Genomic DNA, 25,147 nt, shown 5'->3' on the forward strand with positions numbered 1-25,147 from the left:
TCGCCCTTGGCCCTACCCTAGTCAGGAGGTTCTTGGAGCATGCGCAGTTGCCTTTCCGGCTCTTCCTGCCTTTGGCGTACGTCAACATGGCGGCCTCCGTTTTGCGTTCGTGGCTGAGGCTCCTTCCTAGCCTTTCGCCCTTCAGAGGTGTCTACGGAGTTCAGGTAGCTCCTTGGAGCACATTTTGTACAACCGCGACTTACTTATACTTTTTGTAGGTCGTCACTCCATTGCTGGGAATTCAGGAGCGGAGACTCTCCCGAGTCCTTATTATGACTTGGCTGTTTAGGCAGCATTGCTTTCACCACTCTTCGCCTTCCCCTCACCCTTCTCAGTACTTCCCGGGTTTTTAATCCCCAGCCAAGGGAAAAGAGTTAGATAGTCTTTTCCAAGGCACCAACTAGGTTAAAGAATTAGGTGAAAGATTGGGCCTCTTGGTCGTACACAACCAGCTCTTAAGGAAGCATATAATGTTTAAATCTCTCATGCCCTGGAGTGTCCTTGAGTTGAGGGACACTAACTTCTACCTGCTGAGCTATCTCCCAGTAAAGCTAGCATACGTTCTCACGACCTGAGGACCAGTTCCTTAGCACTCTTTCTCTAGCTAAATTAAGTTTTTGTTTTGTTTTTTTTTTTAACCAGAGCGTACAAGATACTAGTCTTCTACATTGAGGTTTCCCTCCAGCCTCATGTACTCACCGCACCGGAAGTTCTTGGTAGGGCAGGGTAGGTTCTTGGTGGGGCAGGGTGGGATAGCAAAGGTTGCACAGCTGCCACTCCCTAAGAGTGGTGACAGGGGTCACCACGGAGTTAATAACAGCTCTGGTAGCTTTAACGCTAGCGTTAGGACTCAAGTTTGTTCTGACCTGTGGAATGTTGACCTTCAACTTTTGTAAGGCTGGGAATTTCAATGATTCAGGTTGGATTTGGTTGGAGACTCACCTATCATGCATCCTCTCCCCACTAGGGACCTTCCTTCCAAGAATCTAGACATTCTCCCTTTTCCTTTCTTTTCCCTTTCCTCAGTACATCGTTGAAAGCACGAACACATCATGTGTGCCTTCTCAAATAAGACTGCTTCCCAGTCACCTATTCTAGTTACCCTCTCATATTTATCTTCAGGATCCAGTCAGAGACAGAAAATGGTTGTTGATGACTTCAGTTTTACCCCAGCAAAAATGCTATTTTCTAAATATATTTTTGCTTTATTCCATTAGTACGATGGGCATGTTTTTTTTGTCCCTAATGTGGGCAGTGAAACTATCAGGTCCTTTCCTCAAACTCATTTTCTCATTTATTGCCTTATTTATAGGTTCCTCTTCAGACTCTTTGCACCAGAGGCCCCTCTGAGGAAGATTCTTTGTCCCCAATTCCGATAACACCTTATAAGAATGAACCCTGGAAATATCTGGACTCAGAAGGTACCTCTGAATGGGAAAGGGGAGGATCATGTGGGGTCTGCAATAAATGGACAGAGACACTTCTGCTATCCCCACCAGGAATAACTTGTATGATTTTTCATTTCAGAATACCAGAACCGCTATGGCTCTCGCCCCGTCTGGGCTGACTACCGTAGAAACCACAAAGGTGGAATACCCCCACAGCGGACTAGAAAGACATGTATTGTGAGTTTCTGAAGGTGGTATGTGGATGCGATGTGGAATGAGGGTGAATGCCATAGTGACGGTGACAGTAGCACATTTTCTCACAGGACTTTGAACATTCTTCAACTACTAGTTTCTTTTCTCCACAGCGTAGAGATAAAGTTGCTGGGAATCCCTGTCCCATCTGCCGGGATCACAAGCTGCATGTTGACTTTAGGGTAAGGGCGGTCTTTTCTCTAGAATAAGGATTTGGAGCCTCTTTGTAGTGCTAAAGAGATTACCATGGGTGCCCCACTCTTCTTCATAACCTAGCACCTCTACAGTCTATTTTGCATTGATTTTCTAGTAGTATAAAAACATTCCTTTTTGCAGCTTTTTGTCCTCTACTGTGGCTTATACTAAAAACCTTCATCTCTTACCTATGAATTTACAGTCTAAAATGCAGGTCAGAAAAATGTCTTTTTTTTTTTTAAAGATTTTATTTATTTATTTGATAGAGAGAGAGATCACCAGTGGGCAGAGAGGCAGGCAGAGAGGGGCGGAAGCAGGCTCCCCGCCAAGCAGAGAGCCGGATGCGGGGCTCGATCCCAGGACCCTGAGATCATGACCATGACCCAAAGTGACACCCCAAAGTGTCTATTTCTAATGGCTAAAGGCTCATTTATATCCATTGCAATTATTAGCAAGTAGATTGGGTTGTTTTGTTGTTTTTTAGAGAGAGAGTGAGGGAGAAAGAGCACAAGCAGGAGAGGAGCAGGGGGAGTGGGAGCAGACTCCCCACCAAGCAGGGAACCCAACGTGGGGCTTGATCCCAGGACCCCAGGATCATGACCCGAACTGAAGGCGAACACTTAACGGACTGAGCCACCCAGAGGCCCCTGAGGTTGTGTGGGATTTTTTTTGTTTTTTGTTTGTTTGTTTTTGTTTTTTTATAGTTTTTTTGTCATGTTGATGTTTGGCAACAAGCCGATACTTAAGGCTGGAGAGCAAATGCATGAAGCAATATACAGAGTTCAATTATTTTTCAAAAAAAATTTATTGCAAGGATAGGACTTGCTCCTTAAAAGAGTTCAAAAAGCATATAAAAATAATAATGGGGGACACCTGGGTGGCTCAGTGGGTTAAGCCTCTGCCTTCGACTCAGGTCATGATCTCAGGGTCCTGGGATGGAGCCCCGCGTGGGGCTCTCTGCTCAGCAGGGAGCCTGCTTCCCTTCCTCTCTCTCTCCCTGCCTCTCTGCCTACTTGTGATCTCTATCCATCAAATAAATAAATTCTTAATAATAATAATGGGCAGGGGCGCCTGGGTGGCTCAGTGGGTTAAAGCCTCTGCCTTCGACTCAGGTCATGGTCCCAGGGTCCTGGGATCGAGCCCCGCATCGGGCTCTCTGCTTGGCGGGGAGCCTGCTTCCTCCTCTCTCTGCCTGCCTCTCTGCCTACTTGTGATCTCTGTCTGTCAAATAAATAAAATCTTTAAAAAAAAAAAATAATGGGTAAAATGCTCTTCTGAACTTGTGATAAAGGTATTAGAGCAGAAGCTGAATGATTGGTCATGAGGGGAGTTCGAAGGAATTCGTATATCAGTCAGCAGATTGGGGTATCTGACTGCTCTCAGTCCCCTCCTGACACCACTGTAGATAACTTCTCAATATCTCTTTTTTTTTTTATTTTTAAGATTTTATTTATTTATTTTACAGACAGGGATCACAAGTAGGCAGAGAGGCAGGCAGAGAGAGAAGGGGAGGCAGGCTCCCCACTGAGCAGAGAGCCCGATGCAGGGCTCGATCCTAGGTCCCTGGGATTATGACTTGTGCCGAAGACAGAGGCTTTAACCCACTGAGCCACCCAGGCGCCCCGGTAACTTCTCACTTTCAACCGTGTACGATTGGTTTAAAAGTAGAACGGAGACACCTGGGTGGCTCAATTGTTTGAGTATCTGACTCTTGATTTTTTCTCAGGTCATGATCTCAGGGTTGTGAGATTGAGCCCCTCATCAGGCTCCATGCTCAGCCAGAAGTCTGCCTGAGATTCTCTCCCTCTCCCTCTGCCTCTCCACTCATTCACACACATACACTCACTCTCTGAAATAAATAAATCTTTAAAAAAACCAGAATACGACCAGTTGTATACAGTTTAGAATCAATTACATAACCAAGGAAGAAAGATTACAAATTGAATAGTGCAGATGATTCTGCTTGCTCTTCCACTCCACAAGCACATCTCCTTTTTTTCATGGGTGTTATCTTTTGTGATTAACCTGCTGGTTGGCAGTCATTCTACATAATTAGACCTATAAAATGGATGTTAATAATACACATGTTACATACAGCATGCTATCATAAACGTTCATATTTATACATGCACATTATAACACATAACATTTTCTTTTTAAAGATTTTATTTATTTATCTGACAGAGATCACAAGCAGGCAAAGAGGCAGGCGGAAAGAGAGGAAGGGAAGCAGGCTCCCCGCTGAGCAGAGAGCCGGATGCGGGACTCGATCCCAGGACCCTGGGATCATGACCTGAGCCAGAGGCAGAGGCTTCAACCCACTGAGCCACCCAGGCGCCCCAACACATAACATTTTTAAGTGATTTCAGGGATTGCCAACTGACTGTCCCCAATTTTTTGTGTGAGGGGCTGATTTTAGAACCTAACTCTTGTGGAAGATGGTTCTATGTGAGTCTCAGTGACAGAATGTAGCGTGCGCAAGAAATGGTTGCAAGGCCAAGAAATGGGAAATGTTTGCCGGAGTCTTTAAGAATGTATTCAGCAGGGCGCCTGGGTGGCTCAGTGGGTTAAGCCTCTGCCTTCGGCTCAGGTCATGATCTCAGAGTCCTGGGATCAAGCCTCCGCATCGGGCTCTCTGCTCAGCAGGGAGCCTGCTTCCTCCTCTCTCTCTGCCTGCCTCTCTGCCTGCTTGTGATCTCTCTGTCAAATAAATAAATAAAATCTTAAAAAAAAAAAAAAAAAAGAATGTATTCAGCAAGGGGCGCCTGGGTGGCTCAGTGGGTTAAAGCCTCCACCTTCGGCTCAGGTCATGATCCCAATGTCCTGGGATTGAGCCCCAAGTGGGGCTCTCTGCTCAGCAGGGAGCCTGCTTCTCTGCCTGCCTCTCTGCCTACTTGTTATCTCTGTCTGTCAAAAAAAAAAAAAAAAAAAAAAAAAGTATTCAGCAAATTGATGGGGCTAAAACTGGGACATGAAGGAGGGTAGCATCTGGAGAGAGATAGGAGTTAAGGGTGTCTGTGCACATGTGTAGGGATTGTGCACTTCCAGTTTCTCAAAGTCTTGCTGTTCTCCCTGCTCTCTTATGTTTCCCTACCACTTTCCTCCACAGAACGTGAAGCTCTTGGAACAGTTTGTCTGCGCCCACACAGGTGTCATCTTCCATGCTCCATACACAGGTTAGCTTATCATCCTTGTCACCACCAAAATAGCTTTTCCTTAGAGCACTCCTCATTTATTCAGTCATACAACAGGTAACTTGATGGCCCTTACATAAGGCATAAAAAGCATGAATGAACTTTTTTTTTTTTTTTTAAGATTTTATGTATTTATTTGACAGAGATCACAGGTAGGCAGAGAGAGAGGAAGCAAGCTCCCCGCTGAGCAGAGAGCCCAATGTGGGGCTCAATCCCAGGACGCTGGGATCATGACCCGAGCCGAAGGCAGAGGCTTTTACCCACTGAGCCACCCAGGCGCCCCACGAATGAACTTTCTTTGGAAATCTTGCCTTAATGGGTATATTCACATGTGGACAAAAAGTATAAACAAGTACCAATGTAAATAAGTTACCTAAATGTAACTCTTAGAAGTGGTAATTACTTCCTTTCTGTAGGATCTCTTTGCTTTTACAAAAGGCTTTCTAGCAAATGACTGTCCTATAAATTCTTTTTGCTGCCAACAATCCAATTAGATCTTCCAAATCTGGAGTTATAATCCTAAAAATTAAATATTACATCTATTCTGGGGCGCCTGGGAGGCTCAGTGGGTTAAGCCCCTGCCTTTGGCTCAGGTCATGATTTCAGGGTCCTGGGATTGAGCCCCACATGGGGCTCTGCTCAGCAAGTGGCCTGCCCCCTCCACTTAACTGTCTGTCTACTTGTGATTGCTCTCTCTGTCAAATAAATAAATCTTAAAAAAAAATTATGTCTATTCCTTAATGAAGGCCACAGGCCAAATCTGGCACACTGCCATATCTGTTTATTTTCATACTGTTTATAACTGCTTCCAGGCTACAGTGACAGAGTTGAGTAGCTGAGACAGAAACTGTGGGATTTGCAGATCCTAAAATTTATGTGGCCCGACACAGAAAAAATTTTTAACCATGCTCTAAAGCAAGATAAATTTGCAAAGAATAATCTGAATCCTCCATTTTAGGAATGGCAACATGATCAGTGGAGTTTGGTTTGTCAGGGAGTTTTACTTCTTATTTATTTATTTATTTATTTATTTATACTTATTTATTTATTTGTTTAGTCAGGGAGTTTTAAAGACGAGCTTTATGGCCAGGATGCTTGGATGGCTCAGGTTCATGATCTCAGGGTCCTGGCCCCATGTCAGGCTTCCTGCTCAATGGGGAGGCAGCTCCCCCTGCTTGTACACTTTGTCTCTGACAAATAAAATAAAAACAAAAACAACTTTGCAGTGAAGCTATAAAAAGCTGAAGGAACTATGTTGCTACTCTCTCAGATCACCTTCTCTAGATCAGGAGCCCCTTCTTCCTTTACTGAATCTTTCTCAATGGATTGTCCAACCCAAACCTTTAATTAACCAAACTTGCCCTTTGAATTATTTTTTGCTCTTGGAGGTTTTATAGTTAAATAGCTTTTCTATAGTGGCTAGACCCCACTAAAGTGTTAATCTCAACTCTCAGAGAGGGAGGATTCTTCCCATTGCCTAGGTGGGGAAACTGAGGCCAATCAGAGGGGTCAGGGAAGTAGGGTTATTAGGTAGAGCAAGTTATCCAAACCCAGCTCTGTATAACCATATAGAAGCAGTTGTATTCTCTATTTACTGTGCTTTCTAGAATGAGCACTGTTTCCTTTTTCTTCGTTCAGGGGTCTGTATGAAGCAACACAAGAAGTTGACCCAGGCCATCCAGAAAGCCAGAGATCATGGTGAGCATGAGAAGGGGCCCACTGCATTTTTCTTAGCCATAAAGAAGGTGATTTAGGGCTGGAGGGTGGATATAAATACTCCTACCTGTCGGAGGAGGTGGCACCCAACATGTTCTTCCCAAGAATCTCTTTTCAGCACTCCATTGTCCCTTTTTCCCTCTCCTGAGTCTCTTACCTTGTCATTGCCCCGTTGTCTTAATCCTCTTTCCTTTTTCTTCCCTTAAATTCCTCCCTCCCATTATATGTCATTTTTCATGTTGTTTTAACCGCAACTACCCTTCCTTATTTCTCTTCCTTTTTTTCTTTAATCCCCTAGGTCTCCTCAGTTACCACATTCCTCAGGTTGAACCTCGGGACCTTGACTTCAGTACCTCTCATGGAGCTGTGAGTGCTACTCTGCCAGCGCCCTCCCTGGTTTCAGGTGACCCCTGGTATCCATGGTACAGCTGGAAACAGCCACCAGAGAGAGAGTTGTCCCGCCTTCGACGGCTCTATCAGGGCCATCTCCGAGAAGAGAGTGGTCCCCCACCTGAATCAATGCCTGAGGTGCCCCTCACAACCCCAGCTGAAGCCTCCTCCACTGAGCAGAAGAGCCCCCAGAGTGCTCTGTAGGAGCTGTAGACTGGGAAGGAGTTAAGAGATAGTGCCTAGGATGGGGCACCTGGGTGGCTCAGTGGGTTAAAGCCTCTGCCTTCGGCTCAGCTCATGATCCCAGAGTCCTGGGATCGAGCCCCGCATCGGGCTCTCTGCTCCACGGGGAGCCTGCTTCCCCCTTCTCTCTCTGCCTGCCTCTCTGCCTACTTGTGATCTCTGTCAAATAAATAAATAAAATCTTAAAAAAAAAAAAAAAGAGATAGTGCCTAGGAATTACATGATGGGATTTCACTCTGGGGAATTTTGTCTCTATGGCCAATGGCAGGCTCAGGGCCAGAGAGAAGAAATGATTGCTGTTGAATGGAATAAATGCTTCTGAGGCTTAGGGGAGGGCAGGACAGATGTGTATGGGAAACCCCATACTCTATATATTGTAAGTAATAGGCTAAACGTTGTTACTTGCTTCAGATTTCTGTTAACTTGGCTTTTTCACAATAAAGCTGTATCTCCTGTTTCTTGGCTGAGTTTCAGATTAATGCCATTTGTGCTGGGGGTGGGGGGTGGGTTGCCGGTGAATGGGTGCTGGCTGTGGGGAGAGGAGTGATCAGGCTTGAGCCAGACCAGCCAGTGATTCTTGGGACCAGAAATCACCATAAGTGAACAGTTGGGCTATTATGTCATGGTCGCCTTTCTGGCCTTCTGTGTCCTATGCAGTGGCAGTGTTCCCACCATACCTAGCAGTTTCCTCGTTGTTTGTTGGGGCATGGGGGGTGGGGCTGTTGAAGGGGTTGGAGAATGGGACACTAGGCTAGGAAAAATGCATCGCTGTGACAGCCGTGGGGATGGGGAGTAGCGTTAAGGGACTGGCCCGCTGGGAGTTGCTGGAAGGCTTGGGGCTGGGGGAGGGAGGCGGGATATGAAAGGGGATGGGCGGAGGATGGGGCGGGTTCTGAGCCCCTCCACAGCGGCTGGGAATTAAAGGCTTCCAGAAGTGCTTCCTCTCCCCCGCCTCCTCCCTTCAGGGAGGGGCGGAAGTGACGTAGTATGGGGCGGGGTCTGGCCACGCACAATGGGCCATGGAGTTCTCGTTCGATGTGGATGCGCTGCTCCCGGAGCGGATCACGGTGCTGGACCAGCACCTGCGACCCCCAGCCCGCCGACCCGGAACCACAACGCCGGCCCGGTGACATCTCAAACCCTCCCCAAAGCCCTTCTCTCCTTGTTCTTCTGAAAAACCTGGTCCAGGCACCACGCCCCCTTCTCACTGACTAGCGACCTCTCCTTTTGTTGCCCTGGCTCGCCCATATGGTGACTTTTGACCTTAGACTTAGTGGAATTGATGGGCACTTGCATCTGTGACCTTTCACTCCTTGGCCTGATTTGTTCTAACCAAAGGATGTGGTTGACCCGCCCTTCCTGCTTCCCAGCAATAACCTCAGGGAGGAGGGAGTGTACTGTATTGAAAAGAGGTGTGGCAAAAGTTTGGGTTCCAGAAAGGTGGGGTAGAAAATCAGATTGGAGGTCTCCAAGGTAAAGTCAGAGAGTCTTAAGTGCTGAACCTGGGTTGAGGTTATGGCCAAGGTTCCCAGGATCCTCTAATTCAGTGAGTATCTGACTCTTTTGTTTCCCTGTTTTGTTTTTTTTTTTGTTTTTTTTCTGTAGTGTTGATCTGCAACAGCAAATTATGACCATTGTAGATGAACTGGGCAAGGCTTCTGCCAAGGTATTGGGGAGTCTTTAGATGGAGAAAAGGGAAGGGCCTTTCTGGGGCCTGTAGATAAGGAAAGCACAGGTCCTTTGAAATGGACTTACAGAAAGTCTGTCTTTATCTTCCTGGCAGGCCCAGCATCTTCCTGCTCCCATCACCAGTGCATCAAGGATGCAGAGTAACCGTCATGTTATGTATGTGCTCAAAGACACTTCAGCGCGACCGTGAGTGCCAAATGCTCTTCCATCCCATACTTGATTCCTTCCTCCCCCAACCCCTCTTCCTCTTTTGACTCTCCCTTACAAATAGCTGCTACTAGCTTGTTTCATTATTTTCCCCATCCTACAGGGCTGGAAAAGGAGCCATTATCGGCTTCCTTAAAGTTGGATACAAGAAGCTCTTTGTACTGGTGAGTATTACTACAAGCTGAGAGTTCACATCCCTTGGCTTCTGAGAATAAAAGGTCTGGACGTTGGGAGGCAGCAACGATGTCTGGGTCCTAAAAGGTACTTGTTTTTCTTTCCCTCTTAGGATGATCGTGAGGCTCACAATGAGGTAGAACCACTTTGCATTCTGGACTTTTACATCCATGAGTCTCTTCAACGCCATGGCCATGGGCGAGAACTCTTCCACTATATGTTGCAGGTGTCACTTATTTCACCAGTCTATCCAAGACAGATCAAAGTCTCCTTTGCACTAACCCCTTCCAGAGGCCCTGCCTTGTACCCTCCTGCCTGCCATGTTCCCGTATCCTCCTATTCTCTTCCCAGGCTCCTGGGTTCCTGTTGGCATGCTCTCCCCCAACCTTCTCCTACCCTAAGTCTCCTGTTCCCTGCAGAAGGAGCGAGTTGAACCACACCAACTGGCCATTGACCGACCCTCACAGAAGCTGCTTAAGTTCCTGAATAAACATTACAACCTGGAGACCACAGTCCCACAGGTTAGAGGTTTCAGAGGGTAGATCCTTACTGAGCATTTGCATTGAATCTGTTTATTTGGGGCAAAGAAGTGGAATCTTCCAAGTGTTTCTTATTCCCCATTGTATAGGATTCATTTTATACAGCTACGCTCTTCCTTTTTGAGGGGGTAACATCTCTCATTGTGCAGCTCTTTGCTGTCATCTATTTTCATTTTTCACTGCTCCATATACCCAGTAGTATGTTTGTGCTCCAGATGTAGCCAGTTCATTTGCACCTCAGTGTTTATTAAGGCTCAGAAAAATATATTTTCCTTATCCTTTGGGAGTTTTGGTCTAATATGGAGAATGTGGTTTGTGTATAAGTAAATACAGAATAATGTTACTAATGCTATCCATTCATTTAGCAAATATTTATTGAGCACTTGACACTGTTCTAGACACTAGGAATACTTACTCGACAAAACAGATAAAAGTCTCTGCCCTTGTAGAGCTTATATTCTAGTTGGTTAGACAAATATAGCTATGACTGTGTAGCATGGTTGATGATAAGTGTGCTGGAAAGATGAGAGCCACTAAGAAGGCTTGCGAGTACCACTGTGGGGATGGGTGTGCATGGGGTAGCAAGTTTAAGTGGGATAGTCAGGGAAGACCTCATTGAGAAAGTGCCATTTGAGCAATAATTTAAAGGAAGTAATAATACGAGCCAGGTAATGGAGAGTATAGAGAGGGCATCCCAGGCAAAGGGAATGTCTAGTACAAACTCCATGAGTTAGGAATGTGCCTGAGCAAGTGAATGGGCTGGCGTGGCTAGAGCAGCAGGAGTGAAGGGGAGTGTATAGATTAGAGCAGGCAGCAGTTGGGGAGGAAAATATTTCCAACCTTATAGGTTATTGTAAAGGCTTTAGTTTATGCTCTAAGTGGAAAGAGGAGAGTCATGGTAGGGGTTTGAACAGGGGGACGATAATCTGATTTACTTTTAACCAGACTACTTTAGCTGTTAAGAATAGCTGTAGGCAAGGGGCGCCTGGGTGGCTCTGGGTTAAAGCCTCTGCCTTCGGCTCAGGTCGTGATCTCTCAGGGTCCTGGGATCGAGCCCCGCATCAGGCTCTCTGCTTAGCAGAGAGCCTGTTTCCTCCATTCTCTCTCTCTGCCTGCCTCTCTGCCTACTTGTGATGTTTGTCAAATAAATGAATAAATCTTAAAAAAAAAAAAAAAAAAAGAATAGCAGTAGGCGGGTGCCTGGGTGGCTCAGATGGTTGAACGTGTGCCTTTGGCTCAGGTCATGTTTCTGGGGTCCTGGGATCAAGTCCCACATTGGGCTCCCTGCTCCTTGGGCAGCCTGCTTCTCCTTCTGCCTCTACCTCTCTCTCTCATGAATAAAGAAATAAAATTTAAAAAAAAATAGCAGTAGTGGAGGGACGATTGGGTGGCTCACTCGGTTAAGTATCTGCCTTCAGCTGAGGTCATGATCCTGGGATCCTGGGATTGAGTCCTGCATCAGGCTCCTTGCATGGCATGGAGCCTGTTTGTCCCTCTGCCTGCCCCCCCACTCTCTGACAAATAAATAAAATCTTAAAAAAAAAAAAAAAAAAAAGAATAGCAGTAGGGGAGCAAAGATAGAAGCAAGTAGACCAGTTAGGAAACAAGAATCCTGGGGTGCCTGGGTGGCTTAGTCATTGGGCATCTATCTTTGGCTCAGGTCATGATCCCAGGATCCTGGGATTGAGCCCCACATCTGGCTCCCTGCTCAATGGGGAGCCTGCTTCTCCCTCTCCCTATATATCCACCCCCTTATGTTCTCGCTATCTCTCTCAAATAAATAAAATCTTCTTTTTAAAAAAATTTATTTATCAATTTGATAGAGAGAGGGACAGCGAGAGAGGGAACACAGCAGGGGGAGTGGGAGTTTAGTTACCTGAGGCCACTGGTGATCCTAATCAGCCTTTTCCGTGCAGTGGTGGGTGGAAGACTGAATGGAGTGGGCTTTAGGAGATTGAGAAGCTAGGAAGTGAAGACAAGAATAGGCCACTCTTGGGACGCCTGGGTGGCTCAGTTGGTTAAGCTGCTGCCTTCAGCTCAGGTCATGATCCCCAGGGTCCTGGGATGGAGTCCCGCATCAGGCTCCTTGCTCAGCAGGGAGCCTGCTTCTCTCTCTGCCTGCTGCTCTACCTGCTTTTGTGTTCTCCCTCCCTCTCTCTCTCTCTCTGACAAATAAATAAATAAATAAAATCTTAAAAAAAAAAAAAAAAGAATAGGCCACTCTTAAATGCTGCTTTAAGTGGGGGCATCTGGGTGGCTCAATTGGTTAAGTGTCTGACTCTTGATTTCGGCTCAGGTCATGATCCTCAGGGTCCTGGGATTGAGCCCTGCTGTTTGTCTGGCTCCAGGCTCAACAGGATTGAGGATTTCTCTCCCTTTTCCCCACCCTCCTCCCACTTGGCCTGCAAGCTCTTTATCTCTCAAATAAGGAAATATTTTTTTAAAAAGTATTTATTTGTTTGAGAGAGAGAGAGAAAGCACATGCAAGCACATGAGCAGGGTAACGGGCAAGGGGAGAAGCCAACTGCCTGCTGAGTAGGGAGCCCGATGCAGGACTCGCTCCCAGAACTCTGGGATCATGACCTGAGCCGAAGGCAGGTGTTTAACTGGCTGAGCTACCCAGGCACCCCTCAAATAAGTAAATCTTTAAAAAAAAAAAAAAATGCTGCTTTAAGGGGAACAAAGAGCAAGAGCTAGAGGGGAAAGTGGATTAAGAGAGGGTTGATTGGGGCACCTGGGTGGCTCAGTGGTTTAAGCCTCTGCCTTCGGCTCAGGTCATGATCTCAGGGTCCTGGGATCAAGCCCCGCATCGGGCTCTCTGATTGGGGAGCCTGCTTCCCCCTCTTTCTCTGCAGACTTGTGCTCTCCGTCAAATAAATAAGTAAAATCTTCTAAAAAAAAAAAAGAGTTGACTGTTTTCAGTTGGAAGAACCAACAGCGTAAGAACAACTCAGTAGAGAGAAAATGTGATGATGTCAGAGAACATGGAGAGAATTGTTCAAACAGTGTCATGGGCAGGAGGGGTTGAGATTGGGTTGACAAGTTAGCCTTGGATTTGGAGCATGGACACTTATTCCACTGTAATATGATTTGATTGTGCTTACAGAGGCATAAAGACATGGTGGTGAATGCTACCTTGGGGTGGGGATTGGGTAAAGGAAGACTTGACACAAGTTTAATCTTGAAAGGTGAATGTCCTGGGGACAGTGGACAAGTAAGCAGGCTAAAGTGCATTTCATATATAGGAACCAGCATGAGCAGAAGGGGATAGGTATTCAATTATGTATGGCAGGCAGTTTGGTGTGGCAGTAATGCTGGGCATGTGCTTGTTTCTGGAGGAGGGTGGGTGGGTAGACAGGGTCAAGGCAGGAAACAGGCAGGGTCTGTTTATATTTAGAATGTCTTCCCCTCGTACAGCGGAGGGCAGTGGAGAGCAGTGAAAGGAGCACAGTATCAGGCATACCCAAGTAACTATGAGACCAAAACATTATAGAGTATAAATAATCATGTAAACAATGATTCATGAGCTCTGTGCTATCTACATGGATCGTCTCAGTGGACCCTTGTACATCTCTTTGAGATGGGTACTTCTGTTGACTGCATTTGAGATTTATACAGTTTAGTGCCTTGACCAAGTTCCCATAGCTAATAAGTAGCAGAGCAAGAATTTGAACCCATTGCCACTCTTTATTTTTTTTTAATGTTAAGCACTTTGGTTTTTTTGTTTTTTGTTTTACTGTTTTTTATTTTTTTTTAAAGATTTTATTTATTTAAATATTTGTCAGAGAGAGAGAAGCGAGAGTGAGCACAGGCAGACAGAGTGGCAGGCAGAGGCAGAGGGAGAAGCAGGCTCGCCGCCAAGCAAGGAGCCCGATGTGGGACTCGATCCCAGGACGCTGGGATCATGACCTGAGCCGAAGGCAGCTGCTTAACCAACTGAGCCACCCAGGCATCCCGTTTTACTGTTTTTTAAATTTAAATTCAATTAATTAACCCATTGTCCATTCTTTTTTTTTCTTTTAAGATTTTATTTATTTCACAGACAGAGATCACAAGTAGGCAGAGAGGCAGGCAGAGAGAGAGGGGGAAGCAGGCTCCCCGCCGAGCAGAGGTCCCAGGACCCTGGGACCATGACCTGAGCTGAAGGCAGAGGCTTTAACCCACTGAGCCACCCAGGCGCCCCCCCATTGCCCATTCTTTTTTTTTTTTTTTTTTTTTAAAGATTTTATTTATTTATTTGACAGAGAGAGATCACAAGCAGGCAGAGAGGCAGGTAGAGAGAGAGGAGGAAGCAGGCTCCCTGCTGAGCAGAGAGCCCAATGCGGGGCTCGATCCCAGGACCCTGAGACCATGACCTGAGCCGAAGGCAGCGGCTTAACCCACTGAGCCACCCAGGCGCCCCCCCATTGCCCATTCTTAATGGGCAGTGTATTCCTGGCTGAAGTGCTACAGCTAGAATTAGGAGTCTGGGGCTTGAGGCCCAGCTCTGTCACTTGTTAGCTACTTGGCTTGAGCAGGCCATGTCTCCAAGTCTTTACTCTTTAACATAGTGACTTCAAGGATTGTTGTGAAGGCCAAATTGAATATGATACTATAATGAAATGACTCTAAGATAGTTAATTACTAGTTATCAAAGTGGCACCCTGTCCTCCAACATGTCTTCCCTTGACAATTCCATCCATTTGAATGCTACTTAAAGCTTAGTTTTTCTCAGTATTTGTATACTTAAGCCATTTGGCCTGGTGTGTGTATGTACGTGTATATGTTTAAGCCTCTGTTTTGAAAGTTTTGGATGCCTCTTCTTCCCTGGTGTTTTGTGCAGTGTGTCTCCATTACCCTGGGTCCTGGGAGAACTAAAAAGTAGGGTACAGGTTTTTGGGTTTTGAGATAAAATGCACTCTTAACTATGGAAAATAGACAGTTCAGTGGTTTTTAGTATATTCACAGTGTTGTCTGATTATTCCTGGTCTCTAATTCTAAAACCTTTCCATCACACAAAGAGAAAACCAGAATCATTAAGCAGTCACTTCCTGTATACACCTTTTCCCAGCCTTTGTCAGCCAGTAATCTGCTCTGTCGATTTGTTTATTCTGCACATTTTATATAAATAGAATCATACGATATGTGGCCTTTGTGTTTGCCTTTCACTTACCATAATGTTTTCAGAGGGTTCATTCATGTTGCAACCTGTATCAGTACCACGTGCCTTTTTATGGGTGAATAATATTCATCATATGCATATACCATATTTTGTTTATCCATTTATCAGCTGATTCAGAATTGGTTGTTTCCATGTTTTGGCTCTTATGAGTAATACTGCTATGAACATTTGTGTGTAAGATTTTGTTTGCACATATCTTTTTAGTTTTCTTTTCTTTTTCTTTTTTTTTTTTAAGATTTTATTTATTTATTTGGCAGAAAGAGAGATCACAAGTAGGGAGAAAGGCAGGCAGAGAGAGAGGGAGAAGCGGCTTCCCACTGAGCAGAGAGCCTGATGTGGGGCTTGATCCCAGGACCCTGAGATCACGACCTGAGCAGAACGCAGAGGCTTAACCCACTGAGCCACCCAGGCGTCCCTAGTTTTCTTGGGTATATACCTAAGAGTGGAATTGCTGGGTCATGTGGTAATCTTTAACTTTTTGAGGAACTGACGCAGTGTTTTTCCACAATGATCAACATTTTTTTTTAATTTTTTTTTTAAAGATTTTATTTATTTGATAGATGGAGATCACAAGTAGGCAGAGAAGCAGGCAGAGAGTGAGGAGAAAGCAGGCTCCCCGCTGAGCAGAGAGCCAGATGCGGGGCTCGATCCCAGAACCCTGGGATCATGACCTGAGCCGAAGGCAGAGGCTTTAACCCACTGAGCCACCCAGGCGGCCCATGACCAACATTTTACATCCTCTACCAGCAGTGTATGAGTATTCCACACTTGATCTTAGCAAAAAGGCCCAGAAGTGATTGTACGAGTATTCCAATTTCTCGACATCCTCACCAACATTTGTCATTTTCTTTTTTTTTTTTTTAAGATTTTAATTCATTGATTTAGACAGAAAGCACAAGCAGGCAGAGGGAGAGGGAGAAACAGGCTCCATCCCAGTACCTGGGATCACAATCTGAGCTGAAGTTAGAGGCTTAATCGTCTGAGCCACCCAGGTGCTCCACCTTTTTTTTTTTTTTTTTGATTAGCTGTGTTAGTGGGTATATCACTGGGATCTCTTTGTAGTTTCAATTTGCATCTCCTTGTTGACTAATGATGTTCAGCATCTTTTCAAGTGCTGATTAGTCATTTGCATATCTTCCTAAGAGAAATGTTTATTCAAGTACTATGCCCACTTTTTTTTTTTTGAAGTAAATTCCACACCCAGCCTGGAGCCCAACATGGGGCTTGAACTCATGACCCTGATGAGATCAGGACCTGAAATGAGAGCAAGAGCCAGATACTTAACCAACTGAGCTACCCAGGCACCCTCCTTATGCTTATTTTTAAAGTGTGTTCTCTATTCTTGACTTGTAATTTGTTCTTTATATATTCTAGATATAATGCCCTTAGCAGGTGTATGATTTGCAATTATTTTTTCCTATTCTGTGGGTTTTTTTCATTTTTCTAAATAATTTTGTGTATTTCTTTTTTTTTTTTTTAAAGCTTTTGCTTATTTATTTGAAAGAGAGAAAGACAGCAAGAGAGGGAACACAAGGAGGGGAGTGGGAGAGGGAGGAGCAGGCTTCCTGCTGAGCTGGGAGCCCCAGGCAGGACTCAGTCCCAGAACCCTGGAATCTTGACCTGAGCCAAAGGCGGGGGGCCAATGACTGAGCCACCTAGGGGCCCCAGTTTTTTCATTTTCTTTTCAAAAGATTTTATTTATTATTTGACAGAGACACAGCGAGATAGGGAACACAAACAGGGTGAGTGGGAGAGGGAGAAGCAGGCCTCCCGTGGAACAGAGAGCCTAACGTGGGGGTTGATCCCAGGACTCTGGGATCATGACCTAAGCCGAAGGCAGATGCTTAATGACTGAGCCACTCAGGCGCCCCGTTTTTTCATTTTCTTGATTGTGTCTTTGGAAGTACAAAAGTTTTGCTTTCAGTGAAGTCCAGTTTGTTTGTTTTTTTCTTTTGTTACTTGTGCTTTGGTGTCACATTTAAGAAACAATTGCCTAATCCAGGTCATGAAGATTTCCCTGTTTCTTTCTTTTTTTTTTTTTCTTTTTAGAGAGAGTGCACAAGCATGGTGGGGGCGCAGAGGGAGAGAATCTTAAGCATACTCTTAGCTGAGCATGGAGCCTGAGTTCATGACCTGAGCTGAAACCAAAAGTTAGATGCTCAGCCAACTGAGCCACTGAGACAATCCCCTTCCATGTTTCCTTCTTAGAGTTTCATAGTTTTAGCTCTTGACACTTAGATCTTTGGGGTGCCTGGCTGGCTTAGTCGGAAGAGCCTGTGACTCTTGATCCTCTAAGTTGTGAGTTTGAGCCCCACATTGAATGCAGAGATTACTTAAATAAACAAAAAAAATTTTAAACCCAAAACATTTAGGGTCTTTGACCCGGTTGAAATTGTTTTTTTCTGATGTGAGTTAGAGGTCCACGTTCATTATCTTACATGTGAATGTTCAGTTGTACAAGCACCATTTGTTAAAGGAAGCTGTTTTTCCCCCATCGAATCATATTGGCACATCCCTTGAAAATTGACTGTAGACACATGGGGTTTTTGCTGGACTCTATTCATGCTATTGGTCTGTATGTCTCTCTTTTGGCCTCTTCAATACCATTTCGATAACCATACCTTGTAGTAAGTTTTGAGATCAGGAAGTATGAATCCCCCAAGATTGTTTTGGCTATTTGAGGTCCTTTGTAATTCTGTATCAACTTTTGGGATCAGTTTATCAGGGTCTGAGCTTTTAACTGAGTCTGTTAACAAGGACAGGAAGGCTGGCTTTTGTTCTTCCCACTGTGGTTTTTCTGGGACAAGGTTCTGTCCCCATGTAGTTGTGAATGGCTGAATGAACAACTATATTTTACTTGTTTCATCTTATAGGTCAACAACTTTGTGATCTTCGAAGGCTTCTTTGCCCATCAACATCGTAAGTTATGCCACCTTGTATATGTTGGCCAAGTAGTTGGGGTGAGGGGAAGGAAAGAGGTGGATTCTTGATCCCACTGGCCCCCTTACTAAGGGGCACCACCGCTTCCTTCCTCACAGGGCCCCCTGCTCCCTCCCTGAGGGCATCTCGACACTCTCGCGCTGCTGCGATTGATTCTACACCCGCTGGTAAAGCTGCAGTGAATGGGTGGAACTGTAGGCCATGGTGGCTAGCTCCTCTAGAAGCCACAGGGAGCACAGTGCGATTATGGGCAATTTGGGAAAATTCTAAAGCAGCCCAAGTCCCAGCAGTTGTTACCCATCTGCTTTTGCCCTCATGAGCTTAGTACTTCTGAGGCTTATCAGAACTTTTAACTGAGTGAGCTCATCGGGAGCCTGTTTGATGACTGATATTTATGGCGTCTCTTGCTGCTTCAGGTCCATCAAAGTAGGCCAGGGTCACATTCCTTTGCAGACCCCTCAGTTTTCTGTCAGTTGAGGGATAGACCAGTGCGGCCACCCCTTCCATTTCGTTACAGAATAGTGATATGAATGGTCCAAAGTTTAAATATTAGTTTTAGAAAATAACGCTCAGAATTTATGATATTTCCAACAAAATAATGAAATTGATCTGGAGAACCCAAACCTAGGAGGTATTGAAATGCTCCCCAGGCTCCCCATTCCATCCTCATACACACACACTCCTTGCCAATCTGAGCCCCACTCCTCCTTCCTCACTGCCTCCCAAGGGTAGAGATGCACAGCTTGCATGGACATGTTCCCTTGCTGAGCTGGCCTTGTGGCTAGCTCTTATCTCCTCCATGGCCAGGAAAGGGAGTAACCACCACTCAAAGAACTATCTGTTACCATTTAATAGCTTTGACCAGTGTCAGGGAGGCAATTCATATCCATGACTCACTTTGCTTGCCAAGGCTTCCCCCATCCAGCTCCTGCTGACTACAGGCTATGAGAGGGAGTGAGAGCCAACAAGGACAGTGAGGACCCAAGTCCACAGGGGGAGGGACCATGGATAAAGCCTAAGTGGATTTGCTGAGCAGTCTCTCATTTGCCACACACAATAGAGAACTTCTTGAGAGGGAAAGGGAGGGAGCAAATAGAAAAGTGAGGGGATGGGAGGCAGAGCTTTGCATAATATGTTAGCCTCCCATTTACTGTGCTAACTCCAAATGTCTTTTTCTCCTCAAACTTTGTTTTTCCTAATAAAGCTTAAATCTTGTCCTGGAAGGAGAGGTTCTGCCCTACCCCAGCCTCCCCTGATCTCTCCAAAGCAATTCCTAATTAACCAAGGACTTTGTCCATCTTATCTAGAGGGACCTGGGGTCCTCGTTGGCCCGGCTGGGACCATTCCACTGCCCCAGAATCCCAGGGGGGCGTGACAGCACCCACTGACAGTAAGAGCTTGCCTCCCTTAGCCAACTTTCTCCTGCATCTCCCAAGTCCCAGAGTCTCCCCCTGGAACTTTTCCCCCAATTCTGCATTTGGCCTACTCCTTCTGGCTCCCCTCAAAAGTGCTCCAGCATTTCCCCTGAATTCCCTCTTGGTGTGAAGGCATTGCAACAGGGCTTCTGCAATGGAGCTGAACTGAATTCTCTCCTTCCCCAGGAGGAAATGTGGTGTCAGGGAGCAGAGTTTCGGGGTCAAGGGGGTAGTGGCTGGGAGGAGGGGTACACAGTATGTCTTCTAATGCTTACCTTGTCTGTGTGCTCTCCACTGCCAGCTCCAGCAAGAAAGCTGCCACCCAAGAGAGCAGAGGGAGACATTAAGCCATATTCCTCTAGTGACCGAGAATGTAAGACTGGGGTAGGGTGGCTGGGCTTGGGGGCCTTAACCCAGAAGGATTAGTTCTCTCTAAAGGCTCTGATTTCTCTTTTTTCTATCCAAATCTTTACTGTCATCACTCTCTTCTCCTTTTTCTTCTTTCTCCATCTTGCTCTGTATTTTCCCTCTTGCCAGTTCTGAAGGTAGCTGTGGAGCCTCCTTGGCCCCTAAACAGGGCCCCTCGCCGTGCCACGCCTCCAGCCCACCCACCCCCCCGCTCCAGCAGCCTGGGAAACTCACCAGAACGGGGTCCCCTCCGCCCCTTTGTGCCAGAGCAGGAGTTGCTGCGTTCCCTGCGCCTCTGCCCCCCACACCCTACCGCCCGCCTTCTGCTTGCTACCGACCCTGGGGGCAGCCCAGCCCAACGTCGGCGCACCAGGTAATAGGAGTTGGAGGGTTAGGGAGCCTCAGAACTGTCAAAGAGGGTGTTAGCAATGGCAAAGGGGGAGTTTGAATCTGCCAGAGATGTGAAGCAATAGGACAGGTGGATTGGAGAGTCCTGAAACCTTTTGAGAAGAATGTATTGGACCAGATTTATGGGAGCAGTCTGGAAGTAAGTTACATGAAGGAGTAGAATAGTACTTTATAGGGACTCTAGTTTTTGTTTTTTGTTTTGTTTTAAGGTTTTATTTATTTATTTGACAGAGAGAGATCACAAGTAGGCAGAGGGGCAGGCAGACGGGGAGGGGGAGGCAGGGTCCCTGCTGAGCAGAGAGCCAGAGGTGGGGCTCGATCCCAAGACTCTGAGATCATGACCTGAACAGGGCAGAGGCTTAACACACTGAGCCACCCAGGCTAGTTTAAAAACTAGGGACTCTAGTTTTTTTTTTTTTTTTTTTTTTAAGATTTTATTTATTTATTTGACAGAGATCACAAGTAGGCAGAGAGGCAGGCAGAGAGAGAGGAAGGGAAGCAGGCTCCCTGCTGAGCAGAGAGCCCGATGCGGGACTCGATCCCAGGACCCTGGGATCATGACCTGAGCTGAAGGCAGCGGCTTAACCCACTGAGCCACCCAGGCACCCAGGACTCTAGTTTTTAAAGTGAGAGATGGGAGGAAGGATAGTAAGAACATATCCATTGGGTGGGGGGGAGGGGACTGAGTCTCTCAGATTGGGGAAATCTTGGTTTCATGCTTACTGGGAAGATGCAATGTTTCTGACAGTTTGGGGAGCCACTGGCCTCATGTTACTGCTTTGTATAGCAGGAACCCATCCCAGCAAATGGAGAGGGTATCTCCTTGATTTCTCTCCCTAGCTTTCTCTTCACTTCTGATTTCTCTGTTTTTCTCTCTCCCCCATTTTCCCTTTCCCTTTCTCCTGTCCATAACACCCTTCCACAGTTCCCTTCCCCGCTCTGATGAGAGTCGATACTGACAGATAGTTACCCCCTTCCCTCCCTGGGAGACCTGGAGTAGGCAGAGCCCCCTTTCCCTGAGAACCCCACATCCACTCTTCCATTGTAGTCCCCAGGTTCCAGTGGAAACTGACAGAGCTTGTAGGATTCCCTCTTCCTCTTTCTTGGGCAAAGATGTTGTTAGGGTCCCAGATGGGCTAATACTTTGTAGCTTTTCTTATGTAGAAAGCACGCCTTCTTTCCTAAGTGGGCTCTGAACACTCCCACAGATAGCCTGATTCACCGCCAGATCCCGTGGTTGGGTGGCTCATACTCATTACCCAGAGAAGCACATTCTTGCTTGCTGTTAGACTATGGAACACCTTGGAAGGTCTAAGGGCCTCCTCTGCCAGGGAAACATTTTAAGGAGTCTTGTCCATGGAATAAATCCCATAGTCCTTCTACAGCATTACTGGTGACTCTAATACTGTTTTGTGCTGCCTACCACACTTAACCTCAGCCTGCTGAAGCCAACCGATGAGCTCTGCTTCAGAGTAGTTCAGTGATAAAGGACAGGGTCTTAAGACGACCAGGTCCCCAAAGGGATCCACTCAACATTGCCAAACTCTTAATCTCCCCACATTTTGTATATGTGTCCGGGAACCCCCAAACCGATGTCTGCTTTGAGGCTCTAAAGACTTCCTACACTTCTAAAGATACTACCACTTTCCCTAGATCCAGATTCTGTGAGGGAATTATTTCTTGGCAGTAGATCCCATTTAGTATCCTGGAGTCACTCTTAGCCATGTTTCAGAACAAGCCCCGAGTCTCAAGTATCTGTTAGCTTCTGGGATCCCCTCTTGCATACACCCTGCCCCAGTAGCTAGATGATGATATATTCCAGTCTTGTGAGATTTTCTTGAGGTGGTATGGGAACTCTCCCCCTGGCCTGCCTTCTTTTCCTCCATAGCAAGAACCTTCCCTGCTCCATACCCAGGGTATGGAACGTCTTCACCCTCCCTACTCTCTGAATATGTGGTAGATCAGATACTCCTACTGTGTTCCCACATCCCAGTACTTGGGAGCAGGATCTCCCTCTCTCCCAACTCCTTTTCCTTCTCCTTTTCAGTGTTGTCTGAATAAAGTGTGCATTCTTTTGTGTTTTTTAAATGGACATTTTCAATGAAAAAAAAAATCAAAAAAAAACCCCAAACTTCAGGTCTCAGTCTCATTTGTGTGTCACCTGATTTTTTTCCTGGGATCCCTGGCCCTCTGATTCTCCTTACCTTTGTGATCTGCTGGATCTTATGCAGATTCTGTCTCCTGTAATGTAGTTGCTGGATCCCTCTGTATAGGCTGCTAGATGTACTCCCCCATTGCCTCCAGAAATCTCCAGCTTTCCACAGTGATGTCTACCCTTTAGCCTAGACCACCCATTGCTGAAATGTCAATATTAACCAACATCTCTGGGATCCACTCATTGCCTCCTGACTATTCCCTGGATTCCGCTTCCCATTCTGATTTCCTGCCCCCACCACCACCCTTGGACCTCTCTCAAGAATCTCAAGACAATTCCTTTTCCCCCTGAATTCAGCCTCGTCAATCCCTATTTCCCTCTGGTCTGACGTATCCTGTAATTTAAAGTAACCATGTTTTCTAAACCAAACACCAGGGCACCTGGTCCAACAAACTTTTTTGCCTGAGTCTGGTTTTCTGGCATAATTTCAATAACATTTACCCTTTTAACACATTAGAATTAATATCAACAAACCAGGACTACTCCAGAGAAATCTTGGGGTATGAAATGGGCTCCCTCCCCTTTTCTGAGGCACAGCTTAGTTTAAAACCCCATAGGAAAGGTAATTACCCTTCTCTTTCTCCTGTATTATTCCTTTCATTCTTCTCTGATTCCTTCATCCCCACTCATCTTTCTTCCTATAGCCTCTTCCCCATCATCTCCCATTTCTTCTACAGGGGGGCTCCCCCGGGGCTGGTAGCCCAGAGCTGCTGCTACAGCCGCCATGGGGGGCTGAATTCCTCATCCCCCAATACAGGTAAGTATTCATTCCTCCTTGCCCTCAAATCAGGCTATATTGACTATCTACTCCAGTCTTCCCATACACATGCCTGGTGTTTTCATAGGCAACCAAGAATCAAAGCAGGGGGAACAGGACACAGAGAATAGGTGAGGTCTGAACCCCTCCCCTACCAGCCTCCCACCACCTCTGACTCCTTTTCCTAACATCACTCTCAGCACCTTTCTCCTCTGAACACCAGCTCCTCTCACAGATTGTTCTACCTAACATCCTAATCTGAAACGCTCTTTCCCCATAGGTTCAACTGGTGCTTACCTTTGGTACTCTCTGAGGGGTTTCAAATTTGGACGTAGCCCTAATGGTTTCAGCCTCATACTCCCATCATATGTCCTATTCTACATCAGGGCTAGACCTTGAAGAGTCTGATCTTAATTGCCACTTTAGTATCCCTATAACCCATTCTCCATCTCCCTCCCACCTACCAGGTCTGCCAGCGAGGAGCAGGTCTTGTCACAGGCTGGGTCTGGGGAAGAACACATGCACACAGTTTCTCCACAGGCCCAGGCCCTACCAGCCCAGGCCTGGACAATGGGTGGGAACATATTCAACGCCAGGTTCATTCGAAACTTGCAGGACCTTCGCAGCACCAGGCCTTGGTGACCGCAACCCCCTCTTACACCTTCAAAGTCAGTATTCTCACTATGGGAGGTAGCCAAAGCCCGCCCTCATAATGGATGTATTCATTCATTCATTCACTCAGCAGGCTTTATCAATGCCAAGTCATTTGTATTTTATTTTTAACCAGAGTAATAAAAGTATTTATTTTTATCGCGAGAGCTGCTGGAAGTTGTCATTATTTTCAATCCCACCCCTCGCTCTTCGTGTACCTGATTCAGGCCCATTATTCCCCCAGCTTTTTGCTCAAGCGCTACAGGTAAAACAGCCCTGTTTGCCGGGACCTAATTTACTGCGCAAGCGCGCTTAGACGGCCTCGTGAGCCGGCAAGCGCAAGCGCACTCACTGCAGACGAATGCCTCATCGCCTCCTTGGAACCCGCTGCAGTGCGCAAGCGCGCAACATCTCCGTTTCCCTCTCTCCAGCCCCTTCACACACACCACCCCCCCCCCTTTCCCCTTCAAGAAGCCGGCTCCGGGGCGCGCTCACCCCTGTGAGGAGGCCAGAGGCCGGACACTGGAGGCGCTGTCTCCGCTCCCGTTAGATCATGTACCAGCCCAGCCGGGGGGCGGCCCGGCATCTCGGCCCCTGCCTCCGCACTTACCAGGCTCGCCCCCAGGTGAGAGCAGAGGGGAAAGAGGAGGGGAGGAGAGGGGGCGGGGAGAGACCCTCTCAGAGTCGGCGTGTGGGGCGGAGCGCGCGCCCTGTCCGCGCAGGCGCAATGCCGTCCTACCGCCCTTCTCACCTGTGCAGGGCGGCGCGTGGAGGGGCGAGGGGTCGCGGGGACCCGGAGGAGCGTACAGCCGGGCGTGGTGTGCACGCGATGTTGGTTCTCCCGGGTCTCGGGTGTGCAGGCGGCATTGAAGCAGGGACGGCGGGGCGCGGCCGCATTTCTCCGGCGTTTCCGCGGTTACCTGTTCATGGAGGTGATTTGAAGGACAAGGGGCGGAGAGGTTCGCAGCCTGGCCGCGGAGCCGCCCCGGAATTCCCAGATCCCGAACAGACAGACCTGCGGGCCGCCCTGTGCAGCCCGCGTATCTTACACCAGGATAGCGGTCAGGGCGGAAAGGCCGGCCTGGGTGGATCCGGTTCTAGCCCCTGCGCCCTGCAGAGCAAAATGGCCACGCCCCCAGCGGAGACGGCGCCTTGGGGCTGGTGGTACCCCCTGCACCGCCCGCCAGCCTTCCCGGAAGTGAGAC

At 46.9% G+C, this 25,147-nt stretch overlaps 3 protein-coding genes and 1 long non-coding RNA gene across 14 annotated transcripts in view; 3 read left to right on the forward strand and 1 right to left on the reverse strand.

Moving 5' to 3' along the window:
- On the forward strand, window positions 1-7,835 carry MRPS18B (mitochondrial ribosomal protein S18B). 3 transcript variants are annotated; one of them, XM_047732319.1, is made up of 8 exons: window positions 1-164; window positions 1,313-1,421; window positions 1,528-1,625; window positions 1,754-1,822; window positions 4,945-5,011; window positions 6,668-6,727; window positions 7,044-7,367; window positions 7,581-7,835. In XM_047732319.1, exons 1-7 carry the CDS (start codon window positions 87-89, stop codon window positions 7,337-7,339), a joined length of 777 nt encoding a protein of 258 aa, XP_047588275.1. In that variant the 5' UTR covers window positions 1-86; the 3' UTR covers window positions 7,340-7,367; window positions 7,581-7,835. The 3 variants fall into 3 exon arrangements, with proteins under 3 accessions (XP_047588275.1, XP_047588274.1, XP_047588276.1); XM_047732318.1 differs by having other exon boundaries at window positions 7,044-7,835; XM_047732320.1 differs by lacking the exon at window positions 1,754-1,822 and having other exon boundaries at window positions 7,044-7,835.
- Window positions 3,731-24,805, reverse strand: LOC125101832 (uncharacterized). Its single transcript, XR_007127943.1, has 3 exons — window positions 24,694-24,805; window positions 19,779-19,818; window positions 3,731-3,893 (listed from the first exon to the last, which is right to left on the reverse strand). It is a non-coding gene; the product is annotated as an uncharacterized LOC125101832 (long non-coding RNA).
- ATAT1 (alpha tubulin acetyltransferase 1) lies at window positions 8,341-24,107 on the forward strand. 8 transcript variants are annotated; one of them, XM_047732297.1, is made up of 13 exons: window positions 8,341-8,504; window positions 8,984-9,044; window positions 9,162-9,253; window positions 9,378-9,438; window positions 9,561-9,674; window positions 9,868-9,969; window positions 18,022-18,067; window positions 18,187-18,255; window positions 19,805-19,876; window positions 20,041-20,284; window positions 23,212-23,292; window positions 23,384-23,422; window positions 23,759-24,107. In XM_047732297.1, the coding sequence occupies exons 1-13, from the start codon at window positions 8,398-8,400 to the stop codon at window positions 23,931-23,933; spliced, it is 1,263 nt and encodes a 420-aa protein (XP_047588253.1). In that variant the 5' UTR covers window positions 8,341-8,397; the 3' UTR covers window positions 23,934-24,107. The 8 variants fall into 8 exon arrangements, with proteins under 8 accessions (XP_047588253.1, XP_047588252.1, XP_047588254.1 ...); XM_047732296.1 differs by having other exon boundaries at window positions 23,212-23,291; window positions 23,380-23,422; XM_047732298.1 differs by lacking the exon at window positions 18,187-18,255 and having other exon boundaries at window positions 8,345-8,504; window positions 23,212-23,291; window positions 23,380-23,422.
- The window catches only part of C6H6orf136 (chromosome 6 C6orf136 homolog), a 3,730-nt gene continuing 2,882 nt past the window's right edge, over window positions 24,300-25,147 (forward strand). Inside the window, exon 1 of one of the 2 annotated variants that reach the window (XM_047732314.1) lies at window positions 24,300-24,567. In XM_047732314.1, coding sequence (XP_047588270.1) covers window positions 24,496-24,567 — 72 coding nt within the window. In that variant the 5' untranslated portion in view covers window positions 24,300-24,495. Of the gene's footprint in view, window positions 24,568-24,741; window positions 24,875-25,147 lie in introns of those variants that run through there. The other variant, XM_047732315.1, reaches the window with a different exon arrangement.

The sequence above is a fragment of the Lutra lutra genome, chromosome 6 (genome assembly GCF_902655055.1).
Source record: "Lutra lutra chromosome 6, mLutLut1.2, whole genome shotgun sequence".
In the NCBI taxonomy this organism is placed as follows: domain Eukaryota; kingdom Metazoa; phylum Chordata; class Mammalia; order Carnivora; family Mustelidae; genus Lutra; species Lutra lutra.